The sequence below is a fragment of the Gossypium raimondii genome, chromosome 12 (assembly GCF_025698545.1).
Source record: "Gossypium raimondii isolate GPD5lz chromosome 12, ASM2569854v1, whole genome shotgun sequence".
Classification (NCBI taxonomy): domain Eukaryota; kingdom Viridiplantae; phylum Streptophyta; class Magnoliopsida; order Malvales; family Malvaceae; genus Gossypium; species Gossypium raimondii.
The window spans coordinates 19,607,095-19,625,688 of NC_068576.1; the positions used below are offsets into that span (position 1 = coordinate 19,607,095).

General features: G+C 35.3%; 1 protein-coding gene across 1 annotated transcript; it reads right to left on the minus strand.

Annotated features, from left to right (window-relative positions):
- Positions 1 to 5,423: 5,423 nt before the first annotated feature.
- On the minus strand, positions 5,424 to 6,980 carry LOC128035463 (uncharacterized). The gene is made up of 2 exons (XM_052625209.1): positions 6,816 to 6,980; positions 5,424 to 6,731 (listed from the first exon to the last, which is right to left on the minus strand). Exons 1-2 carry the CDS (start codon positions 6,978 to 6,980, stop codon positions 5,424 to 5,426), a joined length of 1,473 nt encoding a protein of 490 aa, XP_052481169.1.
- Positions 6,981 to 18,594: the final 11,614 nt, after the last annotated feature.

The window sequence follows — 18,594 nt, forward strand, 5'->3', positions numbered from 1 at the left end:
TCTATCAGGACTAGGCGGTGATAGTATTGGAGCATTAGCCAAGTATTGTTTTATCTTGTCAAAAGCTTTCTGACATTCCTCATCCCATTCTCCCGGATTATGTTTCTTCCGACGGTGAAACACTGGATCGCATTTCTCAGTCAATTGCGAAATGAACCAGGCAATGTAGTTCAACCTTCCTAGGAAACCTCATACCTCTTTCTGAGTGCTTGGAGGAGGCAGATCTCGTATTGCTTTAACTTTATCCGGGTCAATTTCAATCTCATTCTTACTGACTATGAAGCCCAACAAATTTCCTGATCTGGCTCCAAATATGCATTTTGCTGGGTTGAGCTTGAGCTGAAATTTTCTCAATCTTAAGAATAATTTCCTCAAAACTCGGAGATGATCTTCTTCAGTTCTAGATTTTGCAATCATATCATCAACATAGATCTCCATTTCTTTTTGCATCATGTCATGAAACAGGGTGACCATTGCCCTTTGATACGTTGCTCCTGCATTCTTCAATCCAAAGGGCATTACTTTGTAACAAAATGTTCCCCATAGGGTAATGAATGTGGTTTATCTCATGTCCTCAAGATGCATCCTTATTTGATTGTATCCAGAAAAGCCGTCCATGAAAGAAAATAATGAGTAGCCAGCCGTGTTATCTACCAATGTGTCAATGTGCGGTAGCGGAAAATTGTCTTTTGGACTAGCCTTATTCAAGTCCCTATAATCCACGCACATTCATACCTTTCTATATTTTTTGGAACAGGGATGATGATTGCTACCCATTCTGAATACTTGACCTCTTGTAAGAATCCATCATCGAACTACTTTTTGACCTCCTCTTTTATTTTCAACACAACATCAGGTCTCATTCTTCTGAGCTTCTGCTGAATTGGTTTACAATCTTCTTTTATGAGTAAACGATGTATCACAATGCTAGTATTTAGCCCTGGCATATCCTGGTAGGATCATGCGAAAACATCTTTGAACTCTCGGAGTAACTCAATGAGGTCATATTTTGTCTTTGCGGTGATATCAGTTTCGATTTTCACCTCTTTTCCTTCCTCTAGGCTCACAATTTCTAATGATTCCTTATGAGGTAGGATTTTTTTATCCTCTTGCTCCACCATTCTCAACAAATCCGGAGATACACCACAGTCTTCGTCATTGTCAAAGTCATGAGATCCTTACAAACACATGTCTTGCTCAAAAAGAGACTCCGTGTTTGAAACAATATCACTCATGTCATTGATATCTGAGGACCTATGGGGATACACCAAAGAATATAAAAAGTATAAATTTATAATAATTATTTGCACGATCAGGTTATAAATGAAAAAAATATTTGGAAGACAATTAATCAAATGGAAAATATTTACTCGCTTGGAAAGAATAAAAGAATAATTGCTTGAAATGAATGCAAAGATGTATTTTATTAGGATCAAGATATTCAGACTTAAGCCTACTTCATAAAGGATTTCTTATCATTCTTAGGCTAAAAAAAACAATAATTTTTTGAACATTACTTTAAATAAGCTCTAAACGCTACAGGTATTTCTTCCGCAGTCCAATTGTTTAGCTCACTCCCAGGTTCGTAAGGGCAAATCTCCAGCAAAGACCTTCTTTCAGCTGTCTCTATAGCATTGATATGAACTTTTTCCAACATCTCTTCAATGCCTTCCCTTCTGGACACCCCTCTCTCAGGGTAAATAAACCCACCCGACACAAAAGATTTAGATATGTGAGGGAAGTCAAAGGCTCCCACTTGACTTCCTCTCTGCTTAAACGTGTGCTTCTTCTCTCCTGCCTTTTCTCCACTTCTTTTCTCCTTTGTTTCATATCTGGCTTGTAATCAAAATTTCCCTTCAGCATGGGTGCTTCAACCCTTCCTTGAAGGTACTTTCCCAACCCTTTTCCTGGCGAAGCTCCTCTTCCTACCATCAACTGCAGACCCATCTTAGTAGTCTTGGATATCTTTGGTACTGGGATCCTGTTTCCTTTAGCGATAAACGTTGTGTTCGCAAATTCCAAGGACCAGAAAGAACATTCCACTGCCTCATCACTGGTCTCTACATAAGGTGCATCACTCGTTACCATCGCGATAATATCCTCCTCCGCAATTATTGTTACCAATCGAACCTCTGATATTAGCTTGACTTTCTGATGTAACGATGAAGGGACTGCCCCTGCCGAGTGTATCCATGGTCTCCCCAATAAACAATTGTAGGAAGGCTTAATATCCATTACTAAAAAGTCCACATCATAAGTAATTGGGTCAATTCTTAATGGTATTTCAATTCTTCCTATGACCCTTCTTTCTGTTCCATCAAACGCCCTTACTATATTCTGGCAGGGTTTCATATGTGAACTGTCCACAGGTAATCGATTAAGAGTAGACAAAGGCAATACGTTCAATGCGGATCCATTATCGATCAAAACCCCCGATAATGTGTCCCCCTGACATCGGGTAGTAATGTGTAGAGCTTTAGTAGAACCCTTACCTCCAGATGGTATTTCATCATCATTGAAGAAGATAAAATTGTCAGCACTTATATTGTTGACCAAGCGATCCAATTTATTGACTGAAATGTCCTCGGCCACATATGTTTCGTTTAGTACTTTCATCAGCGCACTTCGATGTTTGTGCAGTTGCTCCACAACACTGTATTCACAGTGTTTCAAAAACTTCAAAAACTCCTTTGCTTCTTCTTCTTTTATTGGTTCATTAACCAATGGCTTAGATTCCACCGCCTTCCCTTTCCTCTGTTCCACTCTCGGAGTCTTTTCTCTTGGCAATTCTTCTCGAGTGTCATAACGCTTCCCATTACGTGTGTAAGAACCCCTTTCTTGGTATTCTTTTACCATATTGCCCTCAACTTCTTTTCCTGGGATTGTCACATTGCACCCGTAATTCCACGGAACCATTTTGTCATCCTTATATGTGAAACTTGATGGTTTTCTGATTACAATTTTTGGTGTTACTTGAGCCCTGGCTTCATTACTCTTAGGGCGTGAGATAATGACTACAGGATGATTTATTTTCGGGGTCCCTGTTCCCGACTCTGTCGCGCATATGCTCCTCATTTCTTCCGCATCTTCATAGAACCTCATCTCCTTGTTATCCATCATGCTTTGAACCAACACCCTAAATCCTTCACATTCTTAGATTTCGTGCCCTATTTTATGGTGGAATTCACAATAATTTCCCATCTCATACCCTTCCTCCAAATCTGAAATAGCTAACCCTCTTTTTGCCATCTCTTTCCATACCCGCTTCAATGGAGTTTTTACTTCGGCAATGTCGGTCTTGACTTCTTCCCCCATACCTTCGCTCAACATATTCACTCCCCTATCATCATGATTGGGCAATGGACCTTCTGTGCTAGGTGAGTCATCAAATTTGACAACACCCAATTTTATAAGTCCTTCTACAACCTTCTTGAATGCGGTACAATTTCTATTGAGTGTCCTGAAATCCCCGCATGGTAGTCACATTGTACGTTCGGGTCATACCATTTTAGGTACGGGGTTGTAGAGGATTCAAGTAACGAGGAGCAACAACATGTGCATTAAATAACTTCTGATACAGCCCTTTATATGTCATTGGAATGGGAGTGAACTGGGACTTCTCAGTATTTTACCTCATTCCCGATTCTTGTTTCGATCAGCCTTGTTGATTAGCAACCATCTTCCCTGGTTGATTCACTGTAATTGATTTATTGTATGCGTTCACATTGTTTACTTCACGTTCTCTTTTCTTTGAAGCTGACCTTCGATTATTCTCCCCACCATCTATTTTTCCACTTTTAATAGCATGTTCAATCATTTCGCCATTCATGATTATATCCGCAAAACTCTTCGAGGCACTTCCTAACATGTGTGTGATAAACGGCGCCTTCAATGTGTTGATGAAAAGCATCGTCATTTCTTTTTCCAAGAGTGGTGGCTGAACTTGAACTGCAATCTCTCTCCACCTCTGTGCATACTGTCTAAAACTTTCGTTTGATTTCTTTTCCAAGTTCTGCAAAGTAATTCTGTCAGGCATTATTTCAGATACATGACTATACTGTCTCATAAAAGCCTGCGCCAAATCCCTCCAAGTGCTGATTTTGGCCCGGCTCAATTGGTTATACCACTTAGACGCCGCCCCAATGAGGCTATCCTGGAAACAATGTATTAACAACTGATCATTGTTAATGTACCCAGCCATCCTCCTACAGAACATTGTAATATGGGCTTCAGGGCAACTGGTCCCACTATATTTCTCAAATTCCGGCATCTTAAACTTGTGAGGAAGTACCAAATTCGGAACCAGACTTAGATCTTTTGCATCTATTCCACAATTACTTTTAATGTTTTCTATTGCCTTAAACTTCTTTTCAATCCATTTCCATTTCTCCTCAAACTGTTTTGGCAATTCTTCCTGTTCTTTATCCTTCTCAGCTACTTTATCGAAGTCCAGGACAGCAAGATTAACTGGGTTTTCACAAGGGTTAGAACCTGATCCAGCTTGGGAGTTCATCAATATTGGAGTATCGGCTTGAAACCGCTGAGGCCTTATTGAAACAGAAGATCTACGCGGCTACACATCAGTCTGAACCTGCGCATGCGGAGGCGTAAAGCCTGGAGGATAGGTGGGTCCAGTCTTGTCTTCTTCTTCATCATTGATCATAGGGCCTTTCCCCTTATTTAATCCTTTTAATAATTGCGTCAGCTCAGTCATCATGTCCTTTTGAAGTCGCTCCAACTTTTCCAATCGTTGATCCATAATTTTTTATTTTGCACGGGTACCGTAGCGGTGTTTGGTTGACGAGTTTTTGTTGGTTTCCAGATTAACTGTAATGATTAATCAATTAGGTTCTTTCAATGGACCTTACTGCATATGATGCAATGTAATGCAATGCATGAATGCAAAGAGGCGTCAATTCTGATACAATTTCATTTAGAAAACTTTTACTAGAAAACAAAATTCTTTACATAAAACCGGTTACATATATGCTCTTTCCCTAATGCTCAGAACTTTAATTTTCCTAAGTAATGAAGCTAATTCCTGTCCTCAAGTTGATTCCAGCTCATACTTTACACTCAGTGCATCGGCTTGTACCACCAAAGTCTGCAGGTGATCTCTATTTTCAACTTGATTCTGAAGATGGTAAAGTTGCTCATTCTGACGACTTTCGTTGGTTTCCTAGTACTTAGTCCGGATCTCACAACTTCGCAATGCCGATTCCAACTCTTCTATTCTTCCTTTCATTTCTTTGATTTTTCCAAAGCTCGCCCTTAATTCCATCGAAGAATTTCGACTTCGATACTGATGAAGAGATCTTTCCAACTCAACTACTCTATCTTTTAGTTCGCACTTTTCCTTTTGGCTTTCTAACAAACTCCTTTCTAAAGCTCCATTTCGCATCTGAACCTCTCCGAATTTCTTTTCACATCCATCGGCCTTGATCTTTTCTTCCCGAATCTCTTGATAACCTCAGCTTCTTGTAGTCTGTCTTCAAACTGTCCAAGTCTTCCTCAGACTTGTTCTTTCCTTTTCTTAATTTCTCAGTCTCTAACTTTTGAACATCCACATCTAATCCCAAGTGCATCTTTTCTTCTTCCAACTGCTCGATCTTCTTTTCAAGCTCCACATTTCTCCTATCAAAATCGTGCTTCATAATTTCCAATTCAGAGGGAACAACCCGCAAATGTTCTTCTATTGATTGACTATCTCCTTGACTTGGCCTTGGGATGTTATCATTGATTCTTCTAACCCACCATTCATTATATTCAGGAGTCATCGTCGGGCCTACGGCTAATCTCTTCATTCGTCGAGTCTGCTCCCATGCAATAGTTATCTCTCGAATCTTCTTTTTATATCCATTATCTTTAAATGAGAATTTAAACTCAGCTAAGCCCTGGGTTGCAGGTATAAACTCCCTTGACATGTACTGTCTTAGCACCATCAATGGAGCATAACCAACAGCTCCCCAGATTCCAAGTAATGGGACCCAATCAAAGTTACCACATCGGTACAAGATGTCATCCGGAAGCAACCATGGGGCTCTCCGCTCGACGTCCTCCTCACGAAGATTTTGAAGAATGACCAACCATTTCTCTTTCGAGATGTCATCTCTCCTTGGTGTAGCTGCTATCTCCTTTAACAGGGAATAATTTTTAGAAAAAACTCGATACGAAACCTTACCAATTTTCCAAAAATGACTGTATAACCATGCAAGTAGAAGCTGCACACACCCAATAAATCTGCCTTCCCCTGCCCTTCGACATGCATTCAATGACCTGAAGGTTTCTGTCAAAATTACCAGAACAGGTGTAACCCTCTTATCAAGTCGGTCAAAGAGATCTGAGGTTGCCTCATCTACGTGCCCTAGTGCCTTAGGGAAAATTACTAGCCCATAAATGCTTAGAGCAAAGGCATCGACCCTTTTCCTCGCATCAGGGTGCTCCAAAATCAACTCCTGCAGGCTTTTCCAAGGGATACATTTGCTTTCCCCCTTCTGCTTGATCCGTGCCGTGACCCAATGCTCACTCATTCCAGTGATGTTCATCAACTTCTTTATAAAGGTTGGAACATTAACGACTCTAGAGTAGATTTTATCAACTTGGATCTTTGGACAACGTAGCAAAGCTGTATATTCTTCTATAGTGGACACCAAATCAACCCCTCCTAAGGTAAAGCAATCATACGCGGGGTTCCAAAACTGAGTGATGGCCCGGAACAAATGTACGTCTACCTTAATGTCGAGTAGAAACGGCAAATCTCCATAACTTGAGTTAAACAATTGCTTAGTTTCGTCATTCTAATGGTCCCATATTACCTTTAATTCCTGAAGGCTATTTTGCGTCACACTGATACGGGTATAGTCCCATAACTCCGATGTATACCCCCCGGCTAGACTATCTCCTTTCTCTGATTGTGTTTTCTCTGACCACACACGGACAGCAGCATTGTCCTCTACTTTATCAAGAAATCCGTTCTCCATGACAAGCTTTCCAATTTAGTAATCGAACCTGAATCGACACTCTTTTGTATATGAAATGACATGCAAACATAAAAAAACATAAGTTAGTGCAACAAAAAAAACGCAACTTTAAGTAAGTAAAAGAAATCAAACACCTATCGGGGAAATCGCTAGGGTTTCCATAGTACAATCAAGGATGGGCTCTTAGGTTTTTCTACATGCAAGTTGGTTCTAAAGTCGAGGTACCCGAACCAGCAGATTCCTCGATCCTCACCCATTATAGGCTCATACGGATCGAGTTCAGTTCAGGGGAATACATTTCCCTATGGATGCACAGAGATGAAAATCTCACGAAGACATAGCTACGGATGTATCTTGGAAGCGATCCACTATCCTGCACGGAGGTGAAAACATCACGAAGGAATAGCTCCTCACTCCCACTTAAAGGGGTAAGACCAGAATAGCCTTTATGCAATATAATGCAAAGATATTAAAACTTAATTTACAGTAATCCTACAAACAAATGCAAAGAGGATCGTAATTTTTTAGATCAAATTTTTAATTTTTCAGAATAAGACAAAAGACAATCAATTTTACGGCTTGACTCTCTAAATTGTGTCCCCAGCGGAGTCGCCAAGCTGTTGAAACCATTTTTAAATTTGAAAAAAAAATGGGGATCGACTTTGAAAATAAAATGGGAGTCACCACCATTCCTTTTTTATTAAGGTGTGATCGGATCACCTAGAAATAATTTTAGGTCTGCGAATTTTGAGAAAACAAGTTTGGGAGTCGGTTACGCACGAAGAAGGGTTAGCACCCTCATAACGCCCAAAATTGGTACCGAATTGATCATTTTATGTCTTAGTGTTGAAACTTTGAAAAACTTTTAAGATACGATCCTTCCCCTTTCTTATTAGCGTTAATTTTATAAAAGATGCCTGGATAAATCGATGCGAATACCAAAGACCTCCTTATCTTAGAGTAATAAAATGACACACCCAATAAATTAGGGAACAACATTTTTAGTCCTCGAGAATAAGTTTGTCTTTTGATTTTCAAAACTTGCGTGGTGAGGTTTAAAAAGGATATTCAATTGCTTTAAGTCCGATGAAAAATCGAAACCCAATACGTTAGGGCACGATTTCTCAAAGTTCCGAGCATTGAATATTGACCTTATTATTTTTTTTTAAAAAATCCTCATTTCGAGAAAATGACACGTCACATCCAATACATTAGGACACGACTTATCGAATTCCCGAGAGTGAGTTTAATGTATTTTGATGAAAGAAAACTTTTGATTATTTAGTTTCAACGAGGAAAATTGGAACCCAATACATTAGGGCTCAATTTATTCGAGGATTATAAATGCTAGGCCTTTTTAATATGAAATAGAATGATAAAGGTACAAAATTTTAAAAAGAAACATGTAATGTAAAACAATAAATGATAATTCAAACTTAAACTAAGATGTAGCTAAATAAGCAATAAATAAATACAAATAGAGTAGCAACAATAATTTTACTCACGTTATACAACATCAAAATATATAAATTATGTCTAATCTACTAAGATGTGTATTGATAAATGATGAAATTTATAATAATATATCAAATTGAAAAATAAAAGTATAATAAAATAAAATAATATTTTAAAATAATATTTAATGAATTTAAAACATATTAACAATAATAATTTGAAGGACTTTATGTATTATTTCTAAAAATATATTAAAAGCAAATTAGAAAATAATATTAAGCTAAATATTAAAATAATATTAAAATAAAGAATATAAAAGTTGATTTATTTAAAAACTTTTGAAATCAAAATTTAATATGAAAAGATTTTTATAATTGAAAACAATACTTAATGAATTTTAAATCAAAGCTTAAATAAAATTAGAATAATAAAAAACACAAAATTAAATAAAATACAATAAACTCCAAATATTAGTGCATAATGAATTTAAAACATAAAATACAAGTTAAAATAATAATTTATTACATTTAAAACTATAATAAATTTAAACACTATTGAAATTAATGAAAGTATGATTAATTTGCGTTTAAAAATATTATTGAATTAAAAAAACAAAATTCGTACTAAAATGAAATCTTTTTCAACCTTAAAAGACTCGATCAGCAATTTCACGCAAACAATAGAATAATAGCAATCAAATGTAAAACGGCATCGCTTAACCTTGGATCGCCAAGCAAACAAAGTTAAATACGCAGTATAAATTTTAAAAAAACAAAAGTGACCAAATTGAAACTAATCAAAACGAAGAGGGACTTGTTGAATAAATAAACCAAACGATCCATAGTGCGCGGATCCTTCCCGGATCGGGTCACTGTTCGGATCTGGTCTTCGAAACGACGCCGTTTCAATGCCATTGTATTGGCTCTGAGCGGCGACGTTTTAATTCCTGCGCTTTAAACTAAAATAACCCTAAACAAGCCTATCATTTTTAGTAAAGGCATGCGAATAGTCTCTGTGCCGTTCTGAGTACTAAAGGCATGCGAATAGTCTCCGATTCCGACCTGCTCTCTGATGACAACGGAGAAGGCCGAAATCCTATCGACATTTTCCCTCTTTTTCTTTATCACTTTCTCACCTAAAAATCTGACGATTGAACGCAGAAAAAAAAGAAAACTGAATAGCCAAAAAAGGAGAAAAGAAACTAGGGAATCACCTTTTTTTATTTTTTTTGTATTCGCAATGAGTATATTGAATGTGTGTGTAAATTTTTACAGGCATTTTTTCGGTTCTTATATCTACATTCGACAAAGAACCCGAAAAATCGAATCAAAAACAAAAATAAAATAGAAAACCCCCATTGGTTTCTCTTTGCTGCGTTGTTTTCATTCTGTTTGCAGGCCTGGCGTACGGCGGGGGACGTGGCGTGTACGGAGATGAGGGCGCGTGCGTACAGAGTCTCGTCATGTACGGAGGGAGCGTGAAGAGGTTCTTCTGCTGCGGCGCTGGGAACCCAAAGTTGCTAGGGTTCCTTGCTCCTATTTTGCGTTTTGGGCTCAGTGGGCCAAAGGTTTTTTTTAGGCTAGTGGGTTTGGGTTTGTAACGTTTTTGGGTTTAGTTAATGTTTGGGTAGTGATTTGGACTGATTTGGGCCCTATTTGGCTTACTGTAATGGACTGTGGACATTTTAAAATTTGGTTTTTTTTATTTATAAAATCGGGTTTATTTTTGGTTTACGGGCCCGAGCAAAAATGGGCTCTTACACCGAGTACTAGTTAATGAATACAAAGAAAGTTTTTACGGAATTGATGTACACTCCTAAAGATTGTTTGAGATGTGTTGTGTCGTTACTAAAATATGAAGCATATTTATGGTGGGACACTTTGATCACGATGACATCAAATAATCATATTAATTGGAATTTCTTTCAGACTGAATTCATGAAAAAGTTAGTTAGATGTTTATTGACAAGAAAAAGAAAGAATTTCTTGAGTTAAAATACGGGAATTGGACTGTAGCTGAGTATGAACGAGAATTTATACAGTTAAGCAAGTATGCCTGTAATATAGTATCAAATGAATAGGAAATGTGTATTAGATTTGAGGACAGGTTGAATGATGATATCCGTATGACTATGGTAGCACCAAACTTACGGGAATTTATGGAAATTTCGGAACAGACTTAGAAAATTGAAGAAAATTGCAAAAGTAAATGACAGTCAGATTTGAAATTTCAAGATTTTAACAAAAGAGGGTCGTTCGAGCCTGCTCGAACGTCTCTATCAAAAAATTTAGAAATGACACAAGTCGATTGGCTGCCCTTTCGGAGTTCACTAGTAGAGAGAAACTGAGGTAAAGCAATTTCTAGTCTGTTAATTCTCCAGCGGCTAGTGTTAGAAGTGTAAGAAAAGCAATTGTTGTGAGTGTCAATCAAAGCTAGGAGCTTATTGGCATTGTGGATCTACTGACCATTTCCTTCGTTATTGTCTTAAAAGGCAGAATGATTTTGGCAATCAATCAAACAAGACTGAAGCAACCTCACAGAGAGGTAGACAATTTGGAAACGCTAGAAACACTACTCCTAGTCGAGAGAAGAATAGCGAGATGAATGAATTACTTGAAACGAGAACACTAGCTAGAGCCTATAGAATCAGAGCTCGTGAGAAAGCTACTGTCCCAGACATTATTGCGGGTACTTTTCTCTCTTTGATATGAATTTATATGCATTGATTGATCCTAGATCAGCTCACTCGTATATATGCATTGTATTAGTAGATAAAAAAATTACTTATTGAGTTCACTGAATATACTGTCAAAGTTACTAATCCACTGGGTCAGTGTGTTTTAGTTAATCTTATATGTAAATCATGTCCACTAAAAGTTAGGGATTACAATTTTCCTGTTAGTTTGATGTTGTTACCTTTTGATGATTTTGATATCATTCTAGGAATAGATTGGTTATCTGAGCATGATGCTATAGTGAGTTGTTGAAGGATGCAAGTTAGTTTGAAGCATCCGAATAGTGAATTTATTTGTATTAGGGCAAATGGTGTCGATTGTATTACAAATGTAGTTTCAGCACTGTCAGCTCTAAAATTGATTAACAAGTGATGTGAAAGCTAATTTCACCTACGTTCTTGATTTGAAAGTGGCTGGATCAAAATTTGAGCAAATGTCGATAGTCAAAGAGTATGCTGATTTTTTTCCTGAAGAATTGCCCGGGTTGCCACCAAATTGAGAAGTAGAATTTGTGATCAAACTTGTGCCTAGAACAGCTCCAATTTTGATAACGCCGTATAGGATGGCCCCTACAAAATTGAAAGAATTAAAAGTGCAGTTGCAAGAGTTGTTAGATTATATATTTATTCGACCTACTGTGTCACCTTGGGGTGCTGTAGTTTTGTTCGTGAAGCAGAAAGATGGGTTAATGAGACTATGTATAGATTATCAACAGTTGAATAGAGCCAGCATTAAGAATAAATTATTATTACCTCGTATTGATGATTTATTCGATTAGTTAGAAAGAGCTACAGTGTTTTTAAAAATTGACTTGAGTTCTGATATTATCAGCTACGAGTTAAAGAGCATGATATATCGAAAACTGCATTCAGAACTAGATATGGACACTATGAATTTCTGGTGATTTCCAAGCGAGTGTTTCAACCATATTTAGATTGGTTTGTTGTGGTATTCATTGATGACATTCTGATTTATTCACTGAACGAGTCAAATCATGGCGAACATTTAAGAGTTGGGATGCAAATCTTGCATGAAAAACAACTATATGAAAAATTCAGTAATTGTAAATTTTGGCTACGAGAAATTAATTTTATGGGATATGTTATATCTGTTGATAGAATTAGGGTTGATCTAAATAAAGTATTTGCGATTGTTGAATGGAAAATTCTGAACAATGTTTTTGATGTTTGAAGTTTCTTGGGATTAGTTGGATACTATCGGTGATTTGTTAAAAAATTCTCTATCATTGCTTCACCTATGACCAGGTTATTATAGAAAAACCTAGAATTTGTTTGGTCTGATAAGAGTCAATAGAGTTTCGATCAGCTGAACAACATGTTAACAGAAGCTCTAGTGTTAACTCAGCCTGGATCTGGAACGGCATATGTTGTTTACAGTGATGCGTCTCTCAATGGTTTAGGTTGCGGAACCTTATGCTTCTCGACAGTTAAAGCCGTTTGAAAAAAATTATCCTACTCACAATCTTAAGCTGGCTTTGGTTATCTTCGCTTCGAAGATATGGAGGCATTATTTATACCACGAGAAATGTCACGTGTATACTGGTCATAAAAGCTTAAAATATTTCATGACCCAGAAGGAACTAAATCTGAGATAGCGACATTTGTTAGAGCTACTAAAAGATTATGATTTGGTTATTGATTACCATCCGGGAAAGGCTAATGTGGTTGCGGATGCACTTAGTAGAAAGTCATCATTGTTTGCACCTTGAGCATTCAACACTCATTTGGCTTTGAATGCTGATGGTTTTGTATTGGCGGAATTAAAGACTAAACCCTTGTTTCTACAACGGATTCGGGAGTTACAAAATGACGGTCCGAAGCTGATAATGAAACAAAACTTGGTTCGGGATAATTTGACTACAAAATACATTATTGGTGATGATGGTACATTGCATTACCCCAATAAAATTTGTTTTCAAAATAATTTAAATTTGAAACATGATATACTGTCAAAGGCTCACAGTAGTACATATTTCATTCATCCTATTAGCACAAAGATGTATTGTGATTTGAAACAGATGTACTGGTGGTCAGGTATGAAACGTGAGATTCGTGAGTTCATAGCTAAATGTTTTATTTGTCAGCAGGTAAAGCAGAACATCAGGTGTCGTCGGGATTATTACAACCTGTTATGATTCTTGAGTGGAAGTGGGAGTGAGTCAATGAATTTCGTATCTGGTTTACCGGTAACTCCAAAAAAGAAAGATTCGATCTGGGTGATTGTTGATAGAATTACTAAGTCGGCCTATTTTATTCCAGTCAGAGCAGATTACTCACTTGGGAGGCTAGCGAAATTATACATGTCAGAGATTGTGAGATTACACGGAGTTTCGACATCTATTATTTCTGATCGTGATCCATGATTTATATCGAGATATTAGAGTAAAATTCATAAGGCTTTGGGTACCAAACTCAATTTTATTATAGCATTTCATCCTCAGACGGACGGGCAATCAGAACAAGTACTTTAGATTTTAGAAAACAGACTACGACTTTGTATTTTTTATTTTGAGGGTAGCTAGGAAAAATATCTACCATTAGCTGAGTACGCTTATAATAACTGTTATCAACCCAGTATTAAAATGACACCGTTTGAAGCTTTATACGAAAGAAAATGTAAAACACCATTGTATTCGTCTGAGCTGAGCGAATCCAAAATGGTAGGGATTGATTTGATTCGAGAAACTGAAGACAAAGTTGAAATTATTCGAGATTGTTTAAAATTGGCATCTGATCGTCAGAAGTTGTACGAAGATTTGAAAAGAAAAGATATAGAATTTATTTTTGGCAATAGGTTATTTTTAAAAGTTTCTCTGTGGAACAAAGTGCTACAATTTGAAAATAAAGGAAAGTTGAGTCTGAGATTTATGGGACCATATGAGATTATTGAAAGAAGCGATTCTGTAGCTTGCAGATTAGCTTTACCTCCTAAACTAGAGAAAATTCATAATGTTTTCCACAATTCAATGTTAAGACGGTACAGATCTGATCCTTCACACGTGATTCATCATAGTAAGATTGAATTACAACTTGATTTGACGTATTGTAAAGAACTAGTGGAAATTTTGGCTCGAAAAGTCAAAGAACTTCGAAATAAATGTATGTCGTTAGTAAAAGTTTTACGGCATTGTCATGGTAATGAAGAAACTACCTGGGAAACCGAGAAATCAATGAAATTACAGTATTCGAATCTATTATCAAGTAATAATTTTGAGGACAAAATTTCCTAAGGGGGAGAGTTGTAACAGTCTATTTTTCAATGGTGACGGAACAGTGGTTTTGGGACCACAAATTTTTATCGTATTGGTTGTAAATATTATTTATAGAATATTTACGAAATCATAAGTGTCGTATTAAATTTTTGTCAAGAAATTTTAACGTTTAGATAACTAATTAAAGAAAAAACACTAAATTATAAAAGTTGTAAAAGTTATTAATTATAGCATTAAGATTATCAAATAGTTTAATTATGAAATGAGGGAGGACTTATATGGTAATTGGACCATAGTAAAAGTAGATGGATGACTTTGGACTTTGAATTTATTAAAGTGCATGATAATTTAAAGAACAAAGTTGTAATTTGTTAAATAAAACTTAAGTAAAAATAAAATAACAAAACCTATCATCTTCCCAAAAGGGAACCACCAAAAATTAGGGTGTTAAAACACCATTTTTATCCAGCTTGAAGTTCGGCTATGTCCTTGGATTGCATGTAAGTAATTTCCAACCCGTTTCTTGTGATTTTTATGTTTTTGAGATCGTTGCAACAAGGTTCAGTTAGCTCGTACCTCTATTTTTGAATCCGTTAAAAATTTTAGAAGTTGCCATTGATGAATCTTGAATGTTTTTTATGATAACTATGTGTTTGAAGCTTTAATTGTGGTATTTAGTTTTTTCATGAAGTGATTTTCGTTAGATTTTGATTTAAGGATTAAATTATTAAAATGTCAAAATTTCAAGGTTTGATAGTGAATTTGATGTATGATAGGGATTGTTCATAGTGTTTCAATACATAAATGAATTTTTACTTGTATTATTATATTATAGTTCTTTAATTAAATGCTTATAGTTAATTATTGAATGAATGCACATATGTGCCCCTATTTGTACTTCGGTACTCCTGCATGCACATACGTGCCAATAATTGTACTTCGGTACCCCTGAATGCACTTACATGCCTTTGCATATACTCCGATAACTCTGAATCATAGAGTGTAGGAATTGTACTTAATTGTATTTAGATTAAACGTTACACTATGTCCTTACTAAGCTTTGTAAGCTTATCAGTTCCTATGGATTGTTTTGTAAATAATCGTTGCTGACATTTTGGAAGGATCATTTAACCAACTCACACTATCTATCTAAGTTGGTAGTTTTGGCAACTCCTAAGGTAGGGGCATGTATATATAGATAAATATGTTAGTTGTTACACTTTGATTCTTTACCAAATTATGTCACTTGGTTATTTTAATATACTTGTAAATAAGGTTCTTTTTTGTGTGATTAGAATGGTTTGAAAATGATAAGTTGTGGTATGTTTTGGTACATATTTAAACTAGGTTACTAAGCATGAAATGAGGCAATATTGAAATGTCTTGGTAGTTGATGTGTTGTCATAATTGTGGTGCCTTTGAATGGCATATTGGTTAGTTGACTTAGGGTGTTTAAAATGGCACGTTATTATGGTTTTGAATGATGTTTAAGTCTCTTGGGTGCATGTTCAAATGGTTAGATTGGTTAGGTGTGAATTGTTTATGAAATGGCTTGATTTAAGGTCAATTTTAGGTTCACACCGACTGTCATACGTCACATGGCCGTGTGTCATCTAAGAATTTCTTAGGGTTCAAGTCAGTAAGTTACACAGCCTAGCACACGGTCTGGCACACGGGCGTGTGACATGACCGTGTGACCCTACTCAGTGAGTTACATGGTTTAGGACATGGGCGGGGACACGACCGTGTGTCCCTGGTTCGAAAGTTACACGGTCTGGGGCTATGTCACACGACTTTGCCTCACGGTATTATGACCCTTGTTTTGAAATTTTTGCATATTTTTCTTAAGCTTTCCAATTTGTTTCAAATTAGTCCCGAATTGCTTCTAAGTTATTTCTAAGGCCTTGAGGGCTCGATTTAGGGACAAAATGTATGAGAATGAATGATTAATAATATTTTTAGATTATTGAATGTTATGATGTTTAAATGTTTCTGATTGTACGGTAATGCTCCGTAACCCTAATCCGACGACGGAGATGGGTTGGGTGTTACAGTAGTATAGATTGATAATGACAGATGTAGTCTAGGTTGATTATTTCCTGGGTATTGTCCCGCTTCTTGGTTGTTAATCATTTATTTTCTTAATTTGTTTTTTGTCGTGTTCTTTAGTTAATTTTGGTTTCAATCAATCACTCCAATTTGTCGATTAAATAATAGAAAGACGGTAATTACTAGTACTTTTAGTCCTCGTGGGAATGATATCTTTACTCACCGTAGCTATATTATTAACTGATAGGTGTATTTACCTTAATCAGATTTTTAGTTGGTTTACGATTACAATCAAGTACATAATTAAGTGGTTGTTTTGCATTTTAATTTTAATTATCTGAATGTTATCTATCACTTTATAATGCGTGATTATATATATATTAATCTAACAAAGAATAAAATAGAAGTCGTTAGCCATCTTAAAATACTATCAAACTTTCTGTTTTTTGACTTTTCACACCACGAATGATATAAACATCACCTTAATCAACCAAAACCTTTTATACATTATTGTTATAACAGGATTGATAGTAAATTCTATTAAATGGAGCAGTCACACAAAACCGGGTCACAGGTGCTACCGATTATCAAATTCAATTTAATTTCTCATAAATATATATATATATTTAAATTAAGTAGAAAGTGTTGGTGGTGACAGGGCTTTTCAACTAATTTAAATTAAGTACAAAAGCAGATGACCACAATTTCCTACTTATGATATTGGCAGACTCAGCTTAAATTGTAACTATCCATGCACCCACCCAAAATAAATCAACACTTACAATATTAACATACCCAATGAAAAGTGAAAAAGAAGTAAATAAATTACAATGCGTTACTAACTAACAAAATAAACTTCGTAGAGGAAAGAACCATATAATTCAAATGAAAAAGAAAGGTCCAACGAATCTTTGAAATCAAATTTGCATAAAAACTGTTATTGTTTTGCAGAAATTTAATAATTTTAAATTTTAAATTTTGAAGTTAAGAGTAATTTTAAAAACATATAAAAACTGTTAATGATTTTTGGCTTACGGATTTTCAGTTTTCTCAGCCTTAAACTGTCCAGTTTTAAGCATAATACGGCCTCTATTGGTTAGGAGATATTAATAGGAAAATAAGTTCAACCCTTATCTGACCCTAACTATAATATCACGAGACATCAAAAAGATTATTGGTGAGACATCAATCAATCGAATTCGATTGCATTACCATTAAGTATAATAAATTTTAACCCTTCAATTATAAATAATTTTAATTTTCCATTTAAATATTCATCTTCTTTTTAACCTTTAAATTTGTATTTATCTTCAAATCATCTCAAAATAGATAAAAAATATTAACTGTTAAGTTTTATTGATATGATAAATGTAGATGATATTTCAGCATTTAATTAACTTTTAAAAATAAAAAATATTTAAAATATTTGGTATAAAATTTTAATAATTTTAATATTTTTATTATTAAAATAATTTTTATAATTGTTTTGATTTTTTTTAAATTTGAAAATTTAATTAAAGTTTTATGTGTCATCCTTGTGTATGCTATATCAGTAAAGTTAAAAACTTTAACTTTTCTATACATGTAAAAACGGAAATTTAAGGATTAAAAAGACAAAAATTAAATAAAATACTAAAATGATCTTTTCTTTATAAATTAAGTTGAGACCAAATAAATCATTATACCTTACCAACATCACAATGAATGATGTTGGCACATGATAAATATAACATCTACAATTATTCATCATGATGAATTATAACAAAGAAAATAAGTTAAATTTAGGTTTAGGATTAAAAAAACAAAAGATTTTAAATGTTAAACTTTCATATAATTATCTTTAAAAGATAAGATTTAATAAATTTGAAATTTAAATTTTAATGTTTTAATTTTTTATATGATAATGTTAAAATAAATAAAAAAAGAAGAGCTAGCTAGAAGAATAAGTTAAGCATAAGATAAGGTTCTCAAAGCCAAAATAAAAGCAGTTGGGTTTGTAGGCAAAATGTCGTCTTTGACATTAGCTGCATCGAAAGGGAAAACGGTGATGAAGACACTTTGCATTTGAATGCCAGCAGTCTAGGCATGGACCCTCACATTTTAATCTCCTACCTATATATAAACATGCACTTACTCATTTCAT